Source organism: Tachypleus tridentatus, chromosome 4, assembly GCF_004210375.1.
Source record: "Tachypleus tridentatus isolate NWPU-2018 chromosome 4, ASM421037v1, whole genome shotgun sequence".
Lineage (NCBI taxonomy): Eukaryota > Metazoa > Arthropoda > Merostomata > Xiphosura > Limulidae > Tachypleus > Tachypleus tridentatus.
This window is the reverse complement of record NC_134828.1, coordinates 102746241-102762715: the sequence shown is the minus strand read 5'-3', so window position 1 is coordinate 102762715 and position 16475 is coordinate 102746241. Positions and strand designations below refer to the sequence as shown.

The following is a 16475-nucleotide window of genomic DNA, read 5'->3' as shown; positions in this document are numbered from 1 at the left end:
TAATATTCACTGTATTTCAGTGTTGACTACATCCGTAGTCTCCAAAGAAGCTTTTATAATGAGTGGTTTATTAGATACGCATCATTTGTATTTATGTGATGCTGTATAACTGTTCTACCAAATTGACCATCTGATCCTTTTTTAGCCAACAATACACTGAGTTGCTGTCACAGTTTTGAATCTGAATTGCCTTTATAATCTTCAGTTAGTGATCTCAGATATGTTGATAATTGTGTAGATAATTTTGGATGTGGTGTAATAGATGCTACCCTAGCATCACCGATAGCTTCAGATAATTCTTACTGTGTTGAGAACCAGTCGTTCATAATTGCAGAACAACACTGGGATTTGATCCCTCTTCAGAACATAATACAGAATTTTTCAACCATGGGAACTATAACTTTGATACGTTAGCACCAACAAACTATACTTCGCCTAGGGTAAACTTCTATACATGGAAGAACTGTGACACCTTCTCCCACATATACTTGGATATTTTTACTGGCTGCACAGGCAAAACTGATAATATCTACAGTATGTATATTCCAAAGATGGTGACACCAGAACTTAGGTTGGCGGTGATTATTATCCATCCTGAGTGATGTCTCCTTAACAGTCAAAATGTCGCCTCTCTATTCATGTCTAATTTATCACCATTTGCCAAAACAAATTTTCTGTTAACTGGCCTGAGTCGTTTGTTTGAAGTACTTGACATATCACGAGATCTTTAAGTGTTCAGACTGCTCTTGTACTTGCTAGAATCTATACCTCTTACTCCTAAGTAATCTAATAGGTGTGTACTAAGATTCACCAAGCTCTGAGAGAGATGGGTTTGAACATTAATCCTTTAGGTTCAAGATGTCCTCCCCTCCTTTCCCACGTTAAGTGCCAAGCCCAATTTTAGCTCCGTTAGTTTCCTAGAGCTGTCTTATAACTATTTACCATCACTTATACCTCGTGAGCAATCATTTGAATCTAATAGCCTTGTTTATCTTGCCGATCGTCAAATTACAGACATTTCAGTCAAAAGTAAACAAATGCTTCAAAGATAGAGCAAATATTTCGCTCCCCTCTACTAGGATTAAACTTAGTGGTGACATTGTTGATATAAGCTGTATCATCATCGGATAAACCAATTCACTGGACACTAGTGTGGTAACATTACAACACCACTCTTTGTAGGTGATTGGCTAAGCCTCGACATTAGAATAATGTGGATACCTGGGTAGAATGGACTGGTTACACCATTTCACACCACATAGCTACAGAATCTGGTAGGGATGAGATTTTACATTCAGGTTGTGCCTCATCATTTCACAAACTTCTCAACAAGGCACTACCTTCTCTTGATCTGCAAACGCCATTTCAAAGTAGGTTTAACTGTGCAAAAATGTATAAGTAGCCAATTTCTCCATGACACCCCTCTTCCGAACCTTGAACCTACCATAACGGATTGCTAGATTTTCCATTGGATCAAACCTTCATGGAGCTTGGAAATGACGGTCTTGCATCTCATAAGGTGTTTGACAAAATATAGATTCAGAGCATATAGACAATTGGACGGTTATACAATCTGTTCTGGAGATACCTGCTTGCAAAGCTTCAGAAAATGGTCAACATTTTCCTTTTCTGCACCTTTTAATGTCATGGGCTTAATCTGTTTTGCTTCACTCGCAGGTACCAGTGATTATGGTCAGAACTTTTAACTTCTTACTTATCATATGTTCAAAATGTCTTCAACATTATGTGTACAGCATTGCGGGAATGTTTAGGGAATCTGACTCACGTGTGAGTAGTCAATCCGTTGTCCAGTGTGGCAGAACATGTGTGGCATCAGCTATGCACAATCCCAGGCTCCTTCATGTTCCATGGTCAGAAATATACTTTTAAGTTCATAGAAGCTATAACTGCATCAGCATATTATTCATCAGTAGATGGTTGCCATTTCACCTACCAGTGAGATAGTTCTTGTTGGCAGATGAACCTGTCATCTCTTTAGATTATTCTCTAATGGCTTCGCTCAGAACTTAATAGCAGTATTGAGAAGGTATGGGAGTCATATACAAACTGCTACATTCAGTCTTAGATTCGCTAGATCCCACACCACTATTGCAACCCTTAGTCATCTGTGCTTCCATTTCAATAAAGTTGATCCTCAAAGGAAGATTCAGCTTTAGTGCACCAGAAATTACAGGCTATACTTGCTGAGTCACTATCTGCGATGCAATGGAAAGCGTGGTTCACTACCAGCAATCCAATGTCCAATAAAGAACTTTTTCTGGATTCACGAACTGTCTTCCTTCAGTTATCGACTCTTTCTATTAATCAGATTGTGGTAAATGACATTTTTGTAACAAGGAAATATTTGTGTAACGCCAAATCAGGAGTGAAATGTAATACATAAATCAGCAGAAAACGAAAATACCCGCAATGAAATATTCTGTAACCAAAGCTCCAAAAGTGGTTCCTTCCTTTTCATCGTGTGGTTTATCAGATCAAACTGATTTACTTACAGCGATGGGAAAATTGTGACGAATAACAGGATATTATAGTTCTGAATAAAGGAATTTGTGTGAATGAGATAAGGTGAGTGGACACAGCTTAATACAAAAATGATCAATTTGTATTGTGTCATTAAGACGGTTTGTGTACGTATTTATTTGATGACAGATTGTCTCTTTTATTGAATCAGAAATAGTTTTTATGTGATTGACTCGAGAGTTTGTTTGTTTGTTTGTTTTTGAATTTCGCACAAAGCTACTCGAGGGCTATCTGTGCTAGCCGTCCCTAATTTAGCAGGGTAAGACCAGAGGGAAGGCAGCTAGTCATCACCACCCATCGCCAACTCTGGGGCTATTCTTTTACCAACGAAGAGTGGGATTCACCGTAACATTATAACGCCCCCACGGCTGAAATGGCGAGCATGTTTGGCACGACGGGGATGCGAACCCGCGACCCTCAGATTACGAGTCGCACGCCTTAACGCGCTTGGCCATGCCGGCCTGACTCGAGAGAGATCATTTATCAAAAGGTTTATACCTAATGCTAACTACTTCAAGGTTAAGGTTGGATTCACCTAGAGTAACTAGCGTCAATCATATGACTGGTAATTCTCACTTAGCTACGGGGGTCATGACTGTATGTGTGTTGTGAGTGTGACAGTCTGTTCCCACTATTCAGTTAAACAACTGTAGCCCAAGGGGTGGCTGTGAGTTCTGTTAACTAGATGCCTCCCCTCTAGTCTATTAGTTGAAAGTTATGGATGGCTAACATAGTTATCCCTGAATAACTAGTCTTAAAATAAACAAACAAGTGAAAACTTATAAAATATAGATCCCATCGGACAAGTGATTTTTAAGATATACTCTAAATGTTTCTTTTTTTGATAATTATCTGCATATAAGATCATAATGTGGCTGAGATGATTGCTTACCCTAAATATTTCATAAAATGAAGTAGAAAGAAACTTGTAGACGTTATTATAGTGATTTTGTGTGATGATATCCATTACTATTAACATGCTCTATGTTTTATTATTTTAATGGAATGATGAAAACACTGATTCAGATAACAGTTTCGAGAAGATAAACCCTCAACACTTGTAGGTAATTTTTATAACTTTTCGTTGCTATCACTATTAAGTTTTGTAACGTATTCATTTTAAAACCTACCTTCATATTTGTGATTTAGCGATAAGTATGTGGCTTACAATCCTTAAATTCGAGGTTATATCCCTGTGTTGGGTACAGCTTAAATAGTCCATTACGCAAGTTCGTACTAACATTAAACATGAAAGCATTCGTAGTTTTAACAGTGTGAAATGGTTTGATATTTCAAAAGTTCTCCTTGAGTTTAACATTACTCACTATAAGTTTCAAGGCAGTTTTTTTTTTTATTTGTTTTCTATGTATTCAAGTTACACGTACAAAACCAAAATAGTAACACATTTCAATTTGTGTGGTACCGACGATAGGGGCACTTTATTTGCTATGCTAACCGTAACCACTGTATTCGAAACTAAAACAGCGACTCCCCCTGATAGCTATATACAAATTTCTGGATTCCCCACTTCTGTACCAGGTCACATTTTAGGGATTCTTGCCCTCAGTGCCCCGGTTTCGACTCTTGTATTTGTCCGTTATCATAAAACTTTGAAGCAAGTTCATGATATAGACCAATAAACTAATAACGCTTATGCTTTCTGAACGGCTCTGGGGTTCTGGGGTTCTGTACTTAGTATGTTAACGCTGTAAAGATCGATCAACATATATCTTTATGATTGTTAGTTACATCTATACTTTGGATTATTAATAATTCAAAACAACCCAAGACACCCAAGTCATGTTTTGACTAGTATAATTATTTTTATATAAATGTTAACTATGACGTTTAGTGTCTTGAGATGTTTTGAATTTCGCGCAAGGCCACACGAGGGCTTTCTGCGTTAGCCGTCCATAATTTAGCAATGTAAGATTTAATGAAAGGCAGCTTGTCATTACGATCCATCGGCAATCTTGGACTATTCTTTATCAACGAATAGTGGGATTGACCGTAACATTATAATGCCCCCACGAATTAAAGCATGTTTGATGTGACGGGGATTCGAACCTACAACTATCAGATTACGAGTCGAGTTTCCTTTTGTGACGAATATAAACTCGCTCAACATACATGTATTTTATGTGACAGTTATGACACCTAATCTTCATACATTTATATACTAGTTGTGACATTTGATGTCCTGTGCCATGATCAGCATGTATCTATTTTATAATTGTTAGTGGCCTGGCATGGCCAAGCGTGTTAAGGCGTGCGACTCGTAATCCGAGGGTCGCGGGTTTGCATCCCCGTCGCGCTAAACATGCTCGCCCTTTCAGTCGTGGGGACGTTATAATGTTACAGTCAATCACACTATTCGTTGGTAAAAGAGTAGCCCAAGAGTTGGCGGTGGGTGGTGATGACTAGCTGCCTTCCCTCTAGCCTACACTGCTAAATTAGGGACGGCTAGCTAGCCCTCCAGTAGTTTTGTGCGAAATTAAAAAAACAAACAAACAATAATTGTTAGTGCTGGCACTTAATGTTTGGTTTGTAAATATTAATACTTATTTTAACATGTAATTATCTTATAAATCTTATAAGCACTTTCACGTATACTGTATTTGGTTCATATTAATAATAATTTCGATCACTATTTATGTTTTACTGCATGTAAAAGATATATATTTCTTGTCTGCATTCTATGACAATGTTCTTAACTTGTTTGTAATGTTTGTGTGGCTCAGAATATTTTGTTCACAACTTTCAGCACGCAAATGATTTTATTTGCAACTGCTATTATAAATTATTAAAATAATTGACACAATTTTCCCAATTTCGATAACAGGAATTGGTAATAGGTTTAATAGTTTTTAAGGTAACCATATATTTAAGAAGTTATTTTTCGTTATATGTTTTGTTTTTCGAGGGTATGAACATTTTAAGACTTATTTGTGTCAGGCCTTCGTTGTTCTAACAGAGCCTTTCAGAGAAATTCTGGACCCTGATGTGACCTCAGGCACCGTGCTTCTTTCCGTACAAACCTCCTATTGGCCAAAGTGTTGGCACAATTGTTTTCTCTTTCAGAGTTTACCTTTACCTTCACTTATTACCCTGTCTCCCTGTGGGACACCGGTAGGTCTTCGGATTTACAGCGTTAAAATCAGGGGTTCGATTCCCCTGATTGGAAAAAGCAACACAGCCTAATCTAGATTTGCTATAACAACACACGCACTCTCTTGTGACGCTATTCCACCACAACAACGAGCTTCATCTTAAATCCCTTTTACAATTATTAGTATTTCTGTTTATCTTATTTTCTCTCTTCATTTTAGACCTGGCATGGCCAAGCGTGTAAAGCGTGCGACTCGTAATCCGAGGGTCGCGGTTTCGCGCCCGCGTCACGCTAAACATGCTCGCCCTCCCAGCCGTGGGGGCGTATAATGTTACGGTCAATCCCACTATTCGTTGGTAAAAGAGTAGCCCAAGAGTGGGTGGTGATGACTAGCTGCCTTCCCTCTAGTCTCACACTGATAAATTAGGGACGGCTAGCACAGATAGCCCTAATGTAGCTTTGTGCGAAATTCAAAACAAACAATCTCTTCCTTTTTTCCATTCTCGGGCTTTGATGCTTTGGCAGAAACCCTCTCTCTCTACTGGGGGTCCTGGGTTAAAGTAAGACTTGTTGTGACATGTCTGTTTTGTAAGAATCTGAATGTTTTGAAAACATTTGATTGTTCAACCAAGATCCTACTGCATATTTGTGTAAGGTGCCAATTATATCAGTAGGCCCGGAATGGCCAAGTGGTTATGGCATTCGACACGTTATCTGAAGGTCCCGGTTTCAAATCCCTGTTACATCAAACATGCTTAAACTTTCAGCCGTGGGGGCGTTATAATGTTATTGTCAATCCCACTATTCGTTGGTAAAAGAGTAGCCCAAGAGTTGGCGGTGGGTGGTGATGATTAGCTGTCTTCCCTCTATTTTTACACGGCTAAATTAGGGACGGCTAGCGCAGATAGCCTTCGTGTAGCTTTGCGCGAAATTCAAAACAAACAAAATTTTGCAGTAAGCTTTGTTTGTCTGTTACATGCCCTGTAAAGTCCTAAACTATGAACAGAGATTTCTAGTTATACCAGCTCATAAACTTTTTCTGTGTGGTGTTATTTCGTGTATTGTGTAATTATATCCAAATATTTAAATAACAATGATTCATGTTATCTGATAATATTCTGTTTCAAAGTTGATTTTCTATTGCTTTAGCCTCCTTTCTGTATCGGAGATCTACACGTATTATATACACATATTTTTCTATGAACTTAAAGTATTTTGTGGAGTCAGAGTGGATGTAAAAAATATTCAGTTCAGCAGTAGAATTAAATTGAAGTAAACACAATCTAATATTCAGTAACTGCTTAAAGTCGTTAGGTGTTTATACGGTACTAGTTAACATAGTTTGCTTTAAACGATTTGTTGATTATGACACGTCAAAGGTGTGCCACAAAACAACTAATAGTGATGTATATACAATCTTTCCCACTGAGAGGAAACTCCAGAAGATACAGTTCTCTTTATTTCATCTTCTTCATGAACATTACAATACAATCTGTGTTTGGCCACTATTCGTTGGTAAAAGAGTAGCCGTATTGTTGGCAGTGGGTGAAGATGACTAGTTACCTTCCTTCTAGTCTTACACTGCTGAATTAGGGACGGCTAGCTCAGATAGTCCTCGTGTAACTTTGCGCGAAATTCAAAAACAAACAAACAAACTGTGTTAGTCCTCCAAAATATTTTTTTCTCTATAATTTATTTTTTGGGGTGGTTTCCATCAATCCTTCCCAGAAGATAAATAAACTTTTGCAAAAAAATAAAGCAAATAAATAAACAAAATCACACGCAATGTTTAAGGATAATAGTAAGTGTACTCTACGAGTTAAAGATGATGACATAACAAATTAATATGTTGTAGCTTTGATTGTATTACTTCTTTCTTTGTGGAAGAAAAGTTTTGCCTATTCTCTTATATTACTATAGACATCTTCATATTTAACTAATTACAGCAACACAAATAAAGTAAGGATCTACCATGTAACCTTTAATCAGTGAATTGTAATTTGTTAAGCTTTATTATTGTGTTTATTTACGTATATTTTTGGAAATAGTAGGAAGTAGTAGATAGGAAGTTACCCTGATCATTTATTGCACTGATACATAACGTATTGAATCCGAAGACTTCACTTAAGGGAAGACAGAGTATTCTGTTCATTGTGGTAAGTAACCGCCGGATGTGGTAGTCTAACACCATGACAAGACAACGGAAGGACAGAGTTGATAAGTATTTGTTACAGGTTCTTCCCCTACAGTTTAACTTTTCTTATTTTGCCCTTTTGTTTTCCGCTTTCAGATATTGTTATTTTATAATTGTTGCCCAGCATTTTTATCTGAATAGTCATGGAAAAGTTTTTGTGCCGACATATTTTGTTAAAACCAGGGGTCCGTGTTAAATCAGTTACACGTGGGGTGAGGGAATAATGCGTGGGTTGATGATATTGTCGAATTTGACTAAAAGGGGTATTTTCAAGGTCACAAACGTCATATAATTAACTTCCAAATTTCAGAGACTTTTATTAAATTTGCTATTGAAAGTTAGGTGTTGATTTTGCACATTTGTGTGTAGTCAAATGTTTCCCATGTTGACCTTTGGACCTAATGATAACTACAGGTTCCATGACTCTTGTATTTTTTGGATAGTATAGACATCTAAATGATAATAAAACTACTTTTCCTGACGGAGATAGTAAAGTAGATGCCAGTCTATGCGAAATTCATAAAATGCCTGTTTTGTCTCATTCCTACATTTTTAATTTGTAAGGTCAATATCTGACGTTGGCGTCCAGGTGGTATGTATTTTCTAAGTTTTATGTATGATTTTGAATGTATGCCTGCGTTTAATAAACCGTTGACACAAGTACAAAGTAGCATTTTGGTTGGTTTACTAAAAGCGTTTACATTAAAATAAACCTTATTTATAGGAATTCTTTATATACATTCACTTACATATATATGGAGCTTGTCAATATTCTGCGTGTTTCACATAAATATCTGATAACGAATTTAATATAAAGTCATTTTACTTCTATGCATGCGCGAATTTTCATATGCATACTTAGTGGCCTACAAACGAGAAGTGGCATGCAAGCTTTTATATTATTGATTATTAATGAACAAGAAGTGTTGGGTGATTAATGATGGGGTTGGCACAGTATAGAAAATATCTGGTTCATTGAATCAGTTGCATGGTCAATAGAAACCAAGCATCAGATTAATATCGAGATTTCAAGTAATTCATACGAAGTGAAATTGTAACAATCAGCATTATAAAGTCAGGAACGTTTTGTATAAAAAATTAATGAAGTCAAAACTATTCTAGTTATTGTTGTAGGAACAGAAAATACGACAGAGTTTGCTTATAACTAACTACTCTTTATTTAAGAATTTAATCAAACACCATTACACTCGTTTGTTTAACAACAAATCACGTAAGTTTCACACTTGAATGCACAACACGTATTTGAGCACGTAATTTCAACAGAGAGAATCACGTGAATGTCTGAAGTGCACAACAGTGTATTTTAAAAGGATAATCGTGCTCGAAGCATTGAGAATAATGAATCAAAGATATTATCAAAACTATTTTAGGTCTAAAACGTACACCAGTCTAAAACCCCGAAGGAAAGGACCCAGTTACCCACGATACGGAGCTATGAAACTTCACCCACTAAACGTGAAACTCAAGCATTTGGTTCTATTCTCACGCTCATAAGTATTAGTAGGTATTGTGGTTGTTTGATGACCAGATTCGTATAAGTTGCGGTCTTAGCGACAACACTTACTTGTTACTCAATAGGTGAGTCATATATGTGTCCTTGAAAGGACCAAAACCTACAGAGTGGGAGTGATTTACTTTTATTAAATATTATAAAATAACAGTCGACCATTTTGGACTTTGAATTTGAAAGCAATGCTATCTGATTTTGTCCTATAGGTACGTGAAACGTACTTAAACCGACGACACTTCTTTAGAGTTGTATAGATAATTTTCGATAGTGAATATTTTTTCTTATTTCTCTATTAAAACAGTGAAACATTATTGTTTTATTTTCTAAACATTATCTAACTAATAAACACATGCTAAGTAATGCTGTGAAACGAAAATTTTCAAACATAATCCCAGGGGAGTTTCAAACAGATAATAGATAAATCACGTTGTAGGTGTCGCTCATGTCCCATGACTGACCGTTAAACATAAGGCTATTGTAATCTGTTCCTCTAAATAAAACTACTCCACGTGTACTCTCCTGGATATTAATAGTCAGAGAGGCAGTAATTCGGAACTCGGGCATTTTCTGCAAGATTTGACTTGCTTGTTTAGCCAAAACAGAAGAGCGAAACGCTGTACCCACAATTTTCACTTCGGTGTGGTTCCTCAGATACACACAGTTGGCGATATCTACGTCGAAAATGGCGTCAACGGAAGCGTCTAAAGTACAACCAGTTGGTAAATACGGCATCGAGATGGACGAGAATCGTTGTGAACTGTTTGCAGTAGCTTTCCAGGCCGATTTCTTTCCACCTACAGTTATACATTAGCAAAATGGGTTCTAAGTTATGACATTGAAAATCGTTATACCTATAAAATTAACCAAAAAACACTTGTAATAGGCTTATTATTATTTTTAAATCCACTTTCCTTATCTAGTCTCTCGAAAATTTTCCTGAATTCTAAGAGTGTACAATAATAGTATTTCGACCACACTAATTTACCCATATATACTTTTGACGATGCATTTCGATCAATCCAGAGCTCATCAGGCCACTGGAATACAACAAACACAGAAACAGACAGAATACTATTTATATAACCAGTTTGTTACAACAGTAATTGTTTTGGTTCTTCTTTCAGTGAATAGTTTCTTGAATTTCACTCACGCAAAGGTACATGAGGGTTATCTGCGCTAGCCCTCTCTAACTTAGCAGTGTAAGACTAGAAGGAAGGCAGCTAGTCATCACCACCCACCGCCAACTCTTGGGCTACTCTTTTACTAGCGAATAATGGGATTGACCGTAACATTATAACGCCCCCACGGCTGAAAGGACGAGCATGTTTAATGTGACGGGGATTCGAACCCGCGACCCTCGGATTGCGAGTCGAGTGTCTTAACCACCTAGCCATGCCGGGTAGTGTGTCAGAGTGGTGTGTTTTGAACACGACTAAGCCTTTTGCTATAGAAATTATGTTGCAGGGCTGCTGTCAAGATGCACAACCGTGAGATAGAGCATGATCAGACGTGGTGGAATGGACTATAACTACGAAGTAAGGCTCTAAAATCGCTTTAATATAGCGTACTCAACCTCTGTAAACATATATATATCCTAAACTGAATTCCAGGACCTTGTATAAAATTTTGTGTTAACCGTATATATAATTTGAATTAAAAAAAATGTCAAACGTCTTAAATAGTTAAACAAATTGAAACTTCTCTACTCGTGGTATATAGCAGATAATTTATTTATCATGTTTTTACTCTTCTTTACGTTCGAAAGATACTGTTAAATATAGCATTACCTTCATCAAAAACATAGTTGAACAATATACCTTTAACCGTTTCGTGGAGTCTATATGATACAGAGATAAAGCAATATGTTTGGGTGGGATTCCCAGCAAAGTAAACAGTCAATAATCTTTAAGTAAAAAAAAAAAAAAACACCTAAATAAGAAAAGAAAAACACTTCCTAATGAAACTCCATTTAAAATATCAAACCATAGCGAATACAAAATGCCTACTTGGAGGAACCTACGTAAAGAACTCTTCTGTATAACCCATTGATAGAAAGGAGATACTAACCGTCGTATACAATTATTACTTGGTATCCATCATCGAGTGTCATTACAGCCAGAAGAGAGATTTCCAACTGAGGATGGCCAGGGAAGAGATGATACAGATCCATCTCTTCAGGGAGATTTTAGAGTCGTTGAAGTAAGGTTGACTATAGACTAACGCTTTAATACCACAGAATAATACGTATTTCTTCTCGAATGTTCCGAGCAAAGGCGAAAATAATTGGAGAGTGCCAGCTGCATCTACCAACTTTCTGGAATTAAGAAAAGGTACTTGTGTTTGAAGTGATGATATTGTTGTTGTCACATCACTTGTAGTTCTTTGATGTAATGAAGTAGTCTTCGATACCTCAGCTGAAGTTATTTTAGTTGGTGTTAAATCCGCTACGATAATTCGAGTTGATGTTGAAGTAGTTGTCATGTGAAGGGTTGTTGTCTGAATTGGTGATGTAATTGTTGTAACTTCAGACATAGTTTTAAGAAATGGAGACTTAATCTTTGTTGATTTAGGTGAAGTTGTTTGAATTGTCGACGTAGTCGTTGGTACTTTAGGCGTAAATGTTTGAACTGATGATGTAGTCATTGTTTCTTCTGGTGAGGTAGTCGTTGTTACTTGAACTGTAGATGTTTGAACGGGTGATGTTGTTGTTTCTTTAGTTTTAGTTGTTTCTTTATATGTGGTTGTTTGAACTGGTAATGTTGTCACTTTAACTTTAGCAGTAGTTGTTTGAATTGGAAAAGTAGTCACTATTTCTTCTGGTGAGGTAGTCGTTACTTGAACTGTAGATGTTTGAACGGGTGATGTTGTTTCTTTAGTTTTAGTAGTTTCCTTATGTGTAGTTGTTTGAGCTAGTGATGTAGTCATTTTAACTTTAGGAGTAGTTGCTTCAACCGGTGAAGTAGTCGTTGTTACTTGATCTGTAGATGTTTGAGCAGGTGATGTTGTTGTTTCTTTATGTGTAGTTGTTTGAACTGGTGATGTGGTCATTTTAACTTTAGAAGTAGTTGTTTTAACTGGTGAATTTGTCGTTATTTCGTCTGGTAACGTTGTTGTTGTTACTTGAACTGTAGATGTTTGAACGGGTGATGTAGTTTCTTTAGTTTTAGTTGTTGTTTCTTTATGTGTAGTTGTTTGAACTGGTGATGTGGTCATTTTAACTTTAGAAATAGTTGTTTTAACTGGTGAATTTGTCGTTATTTCGTCTGGTAACGTTGTTGTTGTTACTTGAACTGTAGATGTTTGAACGGGTGATGTTGTTTCTTTACGTGCAGTTGTTTCAACTGGTGATGTGGTCATTTTAACTTTAGAAGTAGTTGTTTTAACTGGTGAATTTGTCGTTATTTCTTCTGGTAACGTTGTTGTTGTTACTTGAACTGTAGATGTTTGAACTGGTGATGTTGTTGTTTCTTTATGTGTAGTTGTTTCAACTGGCGATGTAGTCATTATTTCTTCTGGTGAAGTAGTTGTCACTTGAACTGTAGATGTTTGAACGGGTGATGTTGTTTCTTTAGTTGTATTTGTTGTTTCTTTATGTGTAGTTGTTTGAACTGGTAATGTGGTCATTTTAACTTTAGAAGTAGTTATTTGAATTGGAGAAGTAGTCATTATTTCTTCTGATGAAGTAGTCATTATTTGATCTGTAGATGTTTGAACAGGTGATGTTGTTTCTTTAGTTTTAGTTGTTGTTTCTTTATGTGTAGTTGTTTCAACTGGCGATGTAGTCATTATTTCTTGTGGTGAAGTAGTCGTTGTTACTTGAACTGTAGATGATTGAACGGGTGATGTGGTTTCTTTAGTTTTAGTTGTTGTTTCTTTATGAGTAGTTGTTTCAACTGGTGAAGTAGTCGTTATTTGATCTGTAGATGTTTGAACAGGTGATGTTGTTTCTTTAGTTTTAGTTGTTGTTTCTTTATGAGTAGTTGTTTCAACTGGTGAAGTAGTCATTATTTCTTCTGGTGAGGTAGTCGTTGTAACTTGAACTGCAGATGTTTGAACAGGTGATGTTGTTGTTTCTTTATGTGTAGTTGTTTTAACTGGCGATGTAGTCATTATTTCTTCTGGTGAAGTAGTTGTTACTTGAACTGTAGATGTTTGAACGGGTGATGTTGTTTCTTTAGTTGTAGTTGTTTGAAATTGTGATGTGGTCATTTTAACTTTAGAAGTAGTTGTTTCAACTGGTGAAGTTGTCATTATTTCTTCTGGTAATGTTGTTGTTGTTACTTGAACTGTAGATGTTTGAACGGGTGATGTTGTTTCTTTAGTTTTAGTAGTTTCTTTATGTGTAGTTGTTTGAGCTAGTGATGCAGTCATTTTAACTTTAGGAGTAGTTGTTTCAACTAATGAAGTAGTTGTTATTTGATCTGTAGATGTTTGAACAGATGATGTTGTTTCTTTAGTTTTAGTTGTTATTTCTTTATTTGTAGTTGTTTCAACTGGCGATGTAGTCATTATTTCTTGTGGTGAAGTAGTCGTTGTTACTTGAACTGTAGATGTTTGAACGGGTAATGTTGTTTCTTTAGTTTTAGTTGTTGTTTCTTTATTTGTAGTTGTTTGAACTGGTGAAGTAGTCATTATTTCTTCTGGTGAGGTAGTCGTTGTTACTTGAACTGTAGATGTTTGAACAGGTGATGTTGTTGTTTCTTTATGTGTAGTTGTTTTAACTGGCGATGTAGTCATTATTTCTTCTGGTGAAGTAGTTATTACTTGAACTGTAGATGATTGAACGGGTGATGTTGTTTCTTTAGTTGTAGTTATTGTTTCTTTATGTGTAGTTGTTTGAACTGGTGAAGTAGTCATTATTTCTTGTGGTGAAGTAGTCGTTGTTACTTGAACTGTAGATGATTGAACGGGTGATGTTGTTTCTTTAGTTGTAGTTGTTGTTTCTTTATGTGTAGATGTTTTAACTGGCGATGTAGTCATTATTTCTTCTGGTGAAGTAGTTGTTACTTGAACTGTAGTTGTTTGAACGGGTGATGTTGTTTCTTTAGTTGTAGTTGTTTGAAATTGTGATGTGGTCATTTTAACTTTAGAAGTAGTTGTTTCAACTGGTGAAGTTGTCATTATTTCTTCTGGTAACGTTGTTGTTGTTACTTGAACTGTAGATGTTTGAACGGGTGATGTTGTTTCTTTAGTTTTAGTAGTTTCTTTATGTGTAGTTGTTTGAACTGGTGAAGTAGTCATTATTTCTTCTGGTGAGGTAGTAGTTGTAACTTGAACTGTAGATGTTTGAACAGGTGATGTTGTTGTTTCTTTATGTGTAGTTGTTTCAACTGGCGATGTAGTCATTATTTCTTCTGGTGAAGTAGTTGTTACTTGAACTGTAGATGATTGAACGGGTGATGTTGTTTCTTTAGTTGTAGTTGTTGTTTCTTTATGTGTAGTTTTTTTAACTGGCGATGCAGTCATTATTTCTTCTGGTGAAGTAGTTGTTACTTGAACTGTAGGTGTTTGAACGGGTGATGTTGTTTCTTTAGTTGTAGTTGTTTGAAATTGTGATGTGGTCATTTTAACTTTAGAAGTAGTTGTTTCAACTGGTGAAGTTGTCATTATTTCTTCTGGTAACGTTGTTGTTGTTACTTGAACTGTAGATGTTTGAACGGGTGATGTTGTTTCTTTAGTTGTAGTTGTTGTTTCTTTATGTGTAGTTGTTTTAACTGGCGATGTAGTCATTATTTCTTCTGGTGAAGTAGTTGTTACTTGAACTGTAGTTGTTTGAACGGGTGATGTTGTTTCTTTAGTTGTAGTTGTTTGAAATTGTGATGTGGTCATTTTAACTTTAGAAGTAGTTGTTTCAACTGGTGAAGTTGTCATTATTTCTTCTGGTAACGTTGTTGTTGTTACTTGAACTGTAGATGTTTGAACGGGTGATGTTGTTTCTTTAGTTTTAGTAGTTTCTTTATGTGTAGTTGTTTGAACTGGTGAAGTAGTCATTATTTCTTCTGGTGAGGTAGTAGTTGTAACTTGAACTGTAGATGTTTGAACAGGTGATGTTGTTGTTTCTTTATGTGTAGTTGTTTCAACTGGCGATGTAGTCATTATTTCTTCTGGTGAAGTAGTTGTTACTTGAACTGTAGATGATTGAACGGGTGATGTTGTTTCTTTAGTTTTAGTTGTTGTTTCTTTATGTGTAGTTGTTTTAACTGGCGATGTAGTCATTATTTCTTCTGGTGAAGTAGTTGTTACTTGAACTGTAGTTGTTTGAACGGGTGATGTTGTTTCTTTAGTTGTAGTTGTTTGAAATTGTGATGTGGTCATTTTAACTTTAGAAGTAGTTGTTTCAACTGGTGAAGTTGTCATTATTTCTTCTGGTAACGTTGTTGTTGTTACTTGAACTGTAGATGTTTGAACGGGTGATGTTGTTTCTTTAGTTTTAGTAGTTTCTTTATGTGTAGTTGTTTGAACTGGTGAAGTAGTCATTATTTCTTCTGGTGAGGTAGTAGTTGTAACTTGAACTGTAGATGTTTGAACAGGTGATGTTGTTGTTTCTTTATGTGTAGTTGTTTCAACTGGCGATGTAGTCATTATTTCTTCTGGTGAAGTAGTTGTTACTTGAACTGTAGATGATTGAACGGGTGATGTTGTTTCTTTAGTTTTAGTTGTTGTTTCTTTATGTGTAGTTGTTTGAACTGGTGAAGTAGTCATTATTTCTTCTGTTGAGGTAGTCGTTGTAACTTGAACTGTAGATGTTTGAACAGGTGATGTAGTTGTTTCTTTAGTTTTAGTAGTTTTTTTATGTGTAGTTGTTTGAGCTAGTGATGCAGTCATTTTAACTTTAGGAGTAGTTGTTTCAACTGGTGAAGTAGTTATTTGATCTGTAGATGTTTGAACAGGTGATGTTGTTTCTTTAGTTTTAGTTGTTGTTTCTTTATTTGTAGTTGTTTCAACTGGCGATGTAGTCATTATTTCTTGTGGTGAAGTAGTCGTTGTTACTTGAACTGTAGATGTTTGAACGGGTGATGTTGTTTCTTTATTTGTAGATGTTTGAACTGGTGAAGTAGTCATTATTTCTTCTGGTGAGGTAGTCGTTGTTACTTGAACTG

At 36.1% G+C, this 16475-nt stretch overlaps 1 protein-coding gene across 1 annotated transcript; it reads right to left on the bottom strand.

Annotated features, from left to right (window-relative positions):
• Nucleotides 1-9047: 9047 nt before the first annotated feature.
• Nucleotides 9048-16471, bottom strand: LOC143249801 (uncharacterized). Its single transcript, XM_076500238.1, has 2 exons — nucleotides 11443-16471; nucleotides 9048-10169 (listed from the first exon to the last, which is right to left on the bottom strand). Exon 1 carries the CDS (start codon nucleotides 16435-16437, stop codon nucleotides 11485-11487), a length of 4953 nt encoding a protein of 1650 aa, XP_076356353.1. The 5' UTR covers nucleotides 16438-16471; the 3' UTR covers nucleotides 9048-10169; nucleotides 11443-11484.
• Between the last annotated feature and the right edge of the window lie 4 nt (nucleotides 16472-16475).

Coding starts and splice junctions, on each gene's coding strand:
- LOC143249801 (XM_076500238.1), bottom strand. CDS start 16,437: ATGACTACTTCACCAGTTCAAACATCTACAAATAAAGAAACAACATCA.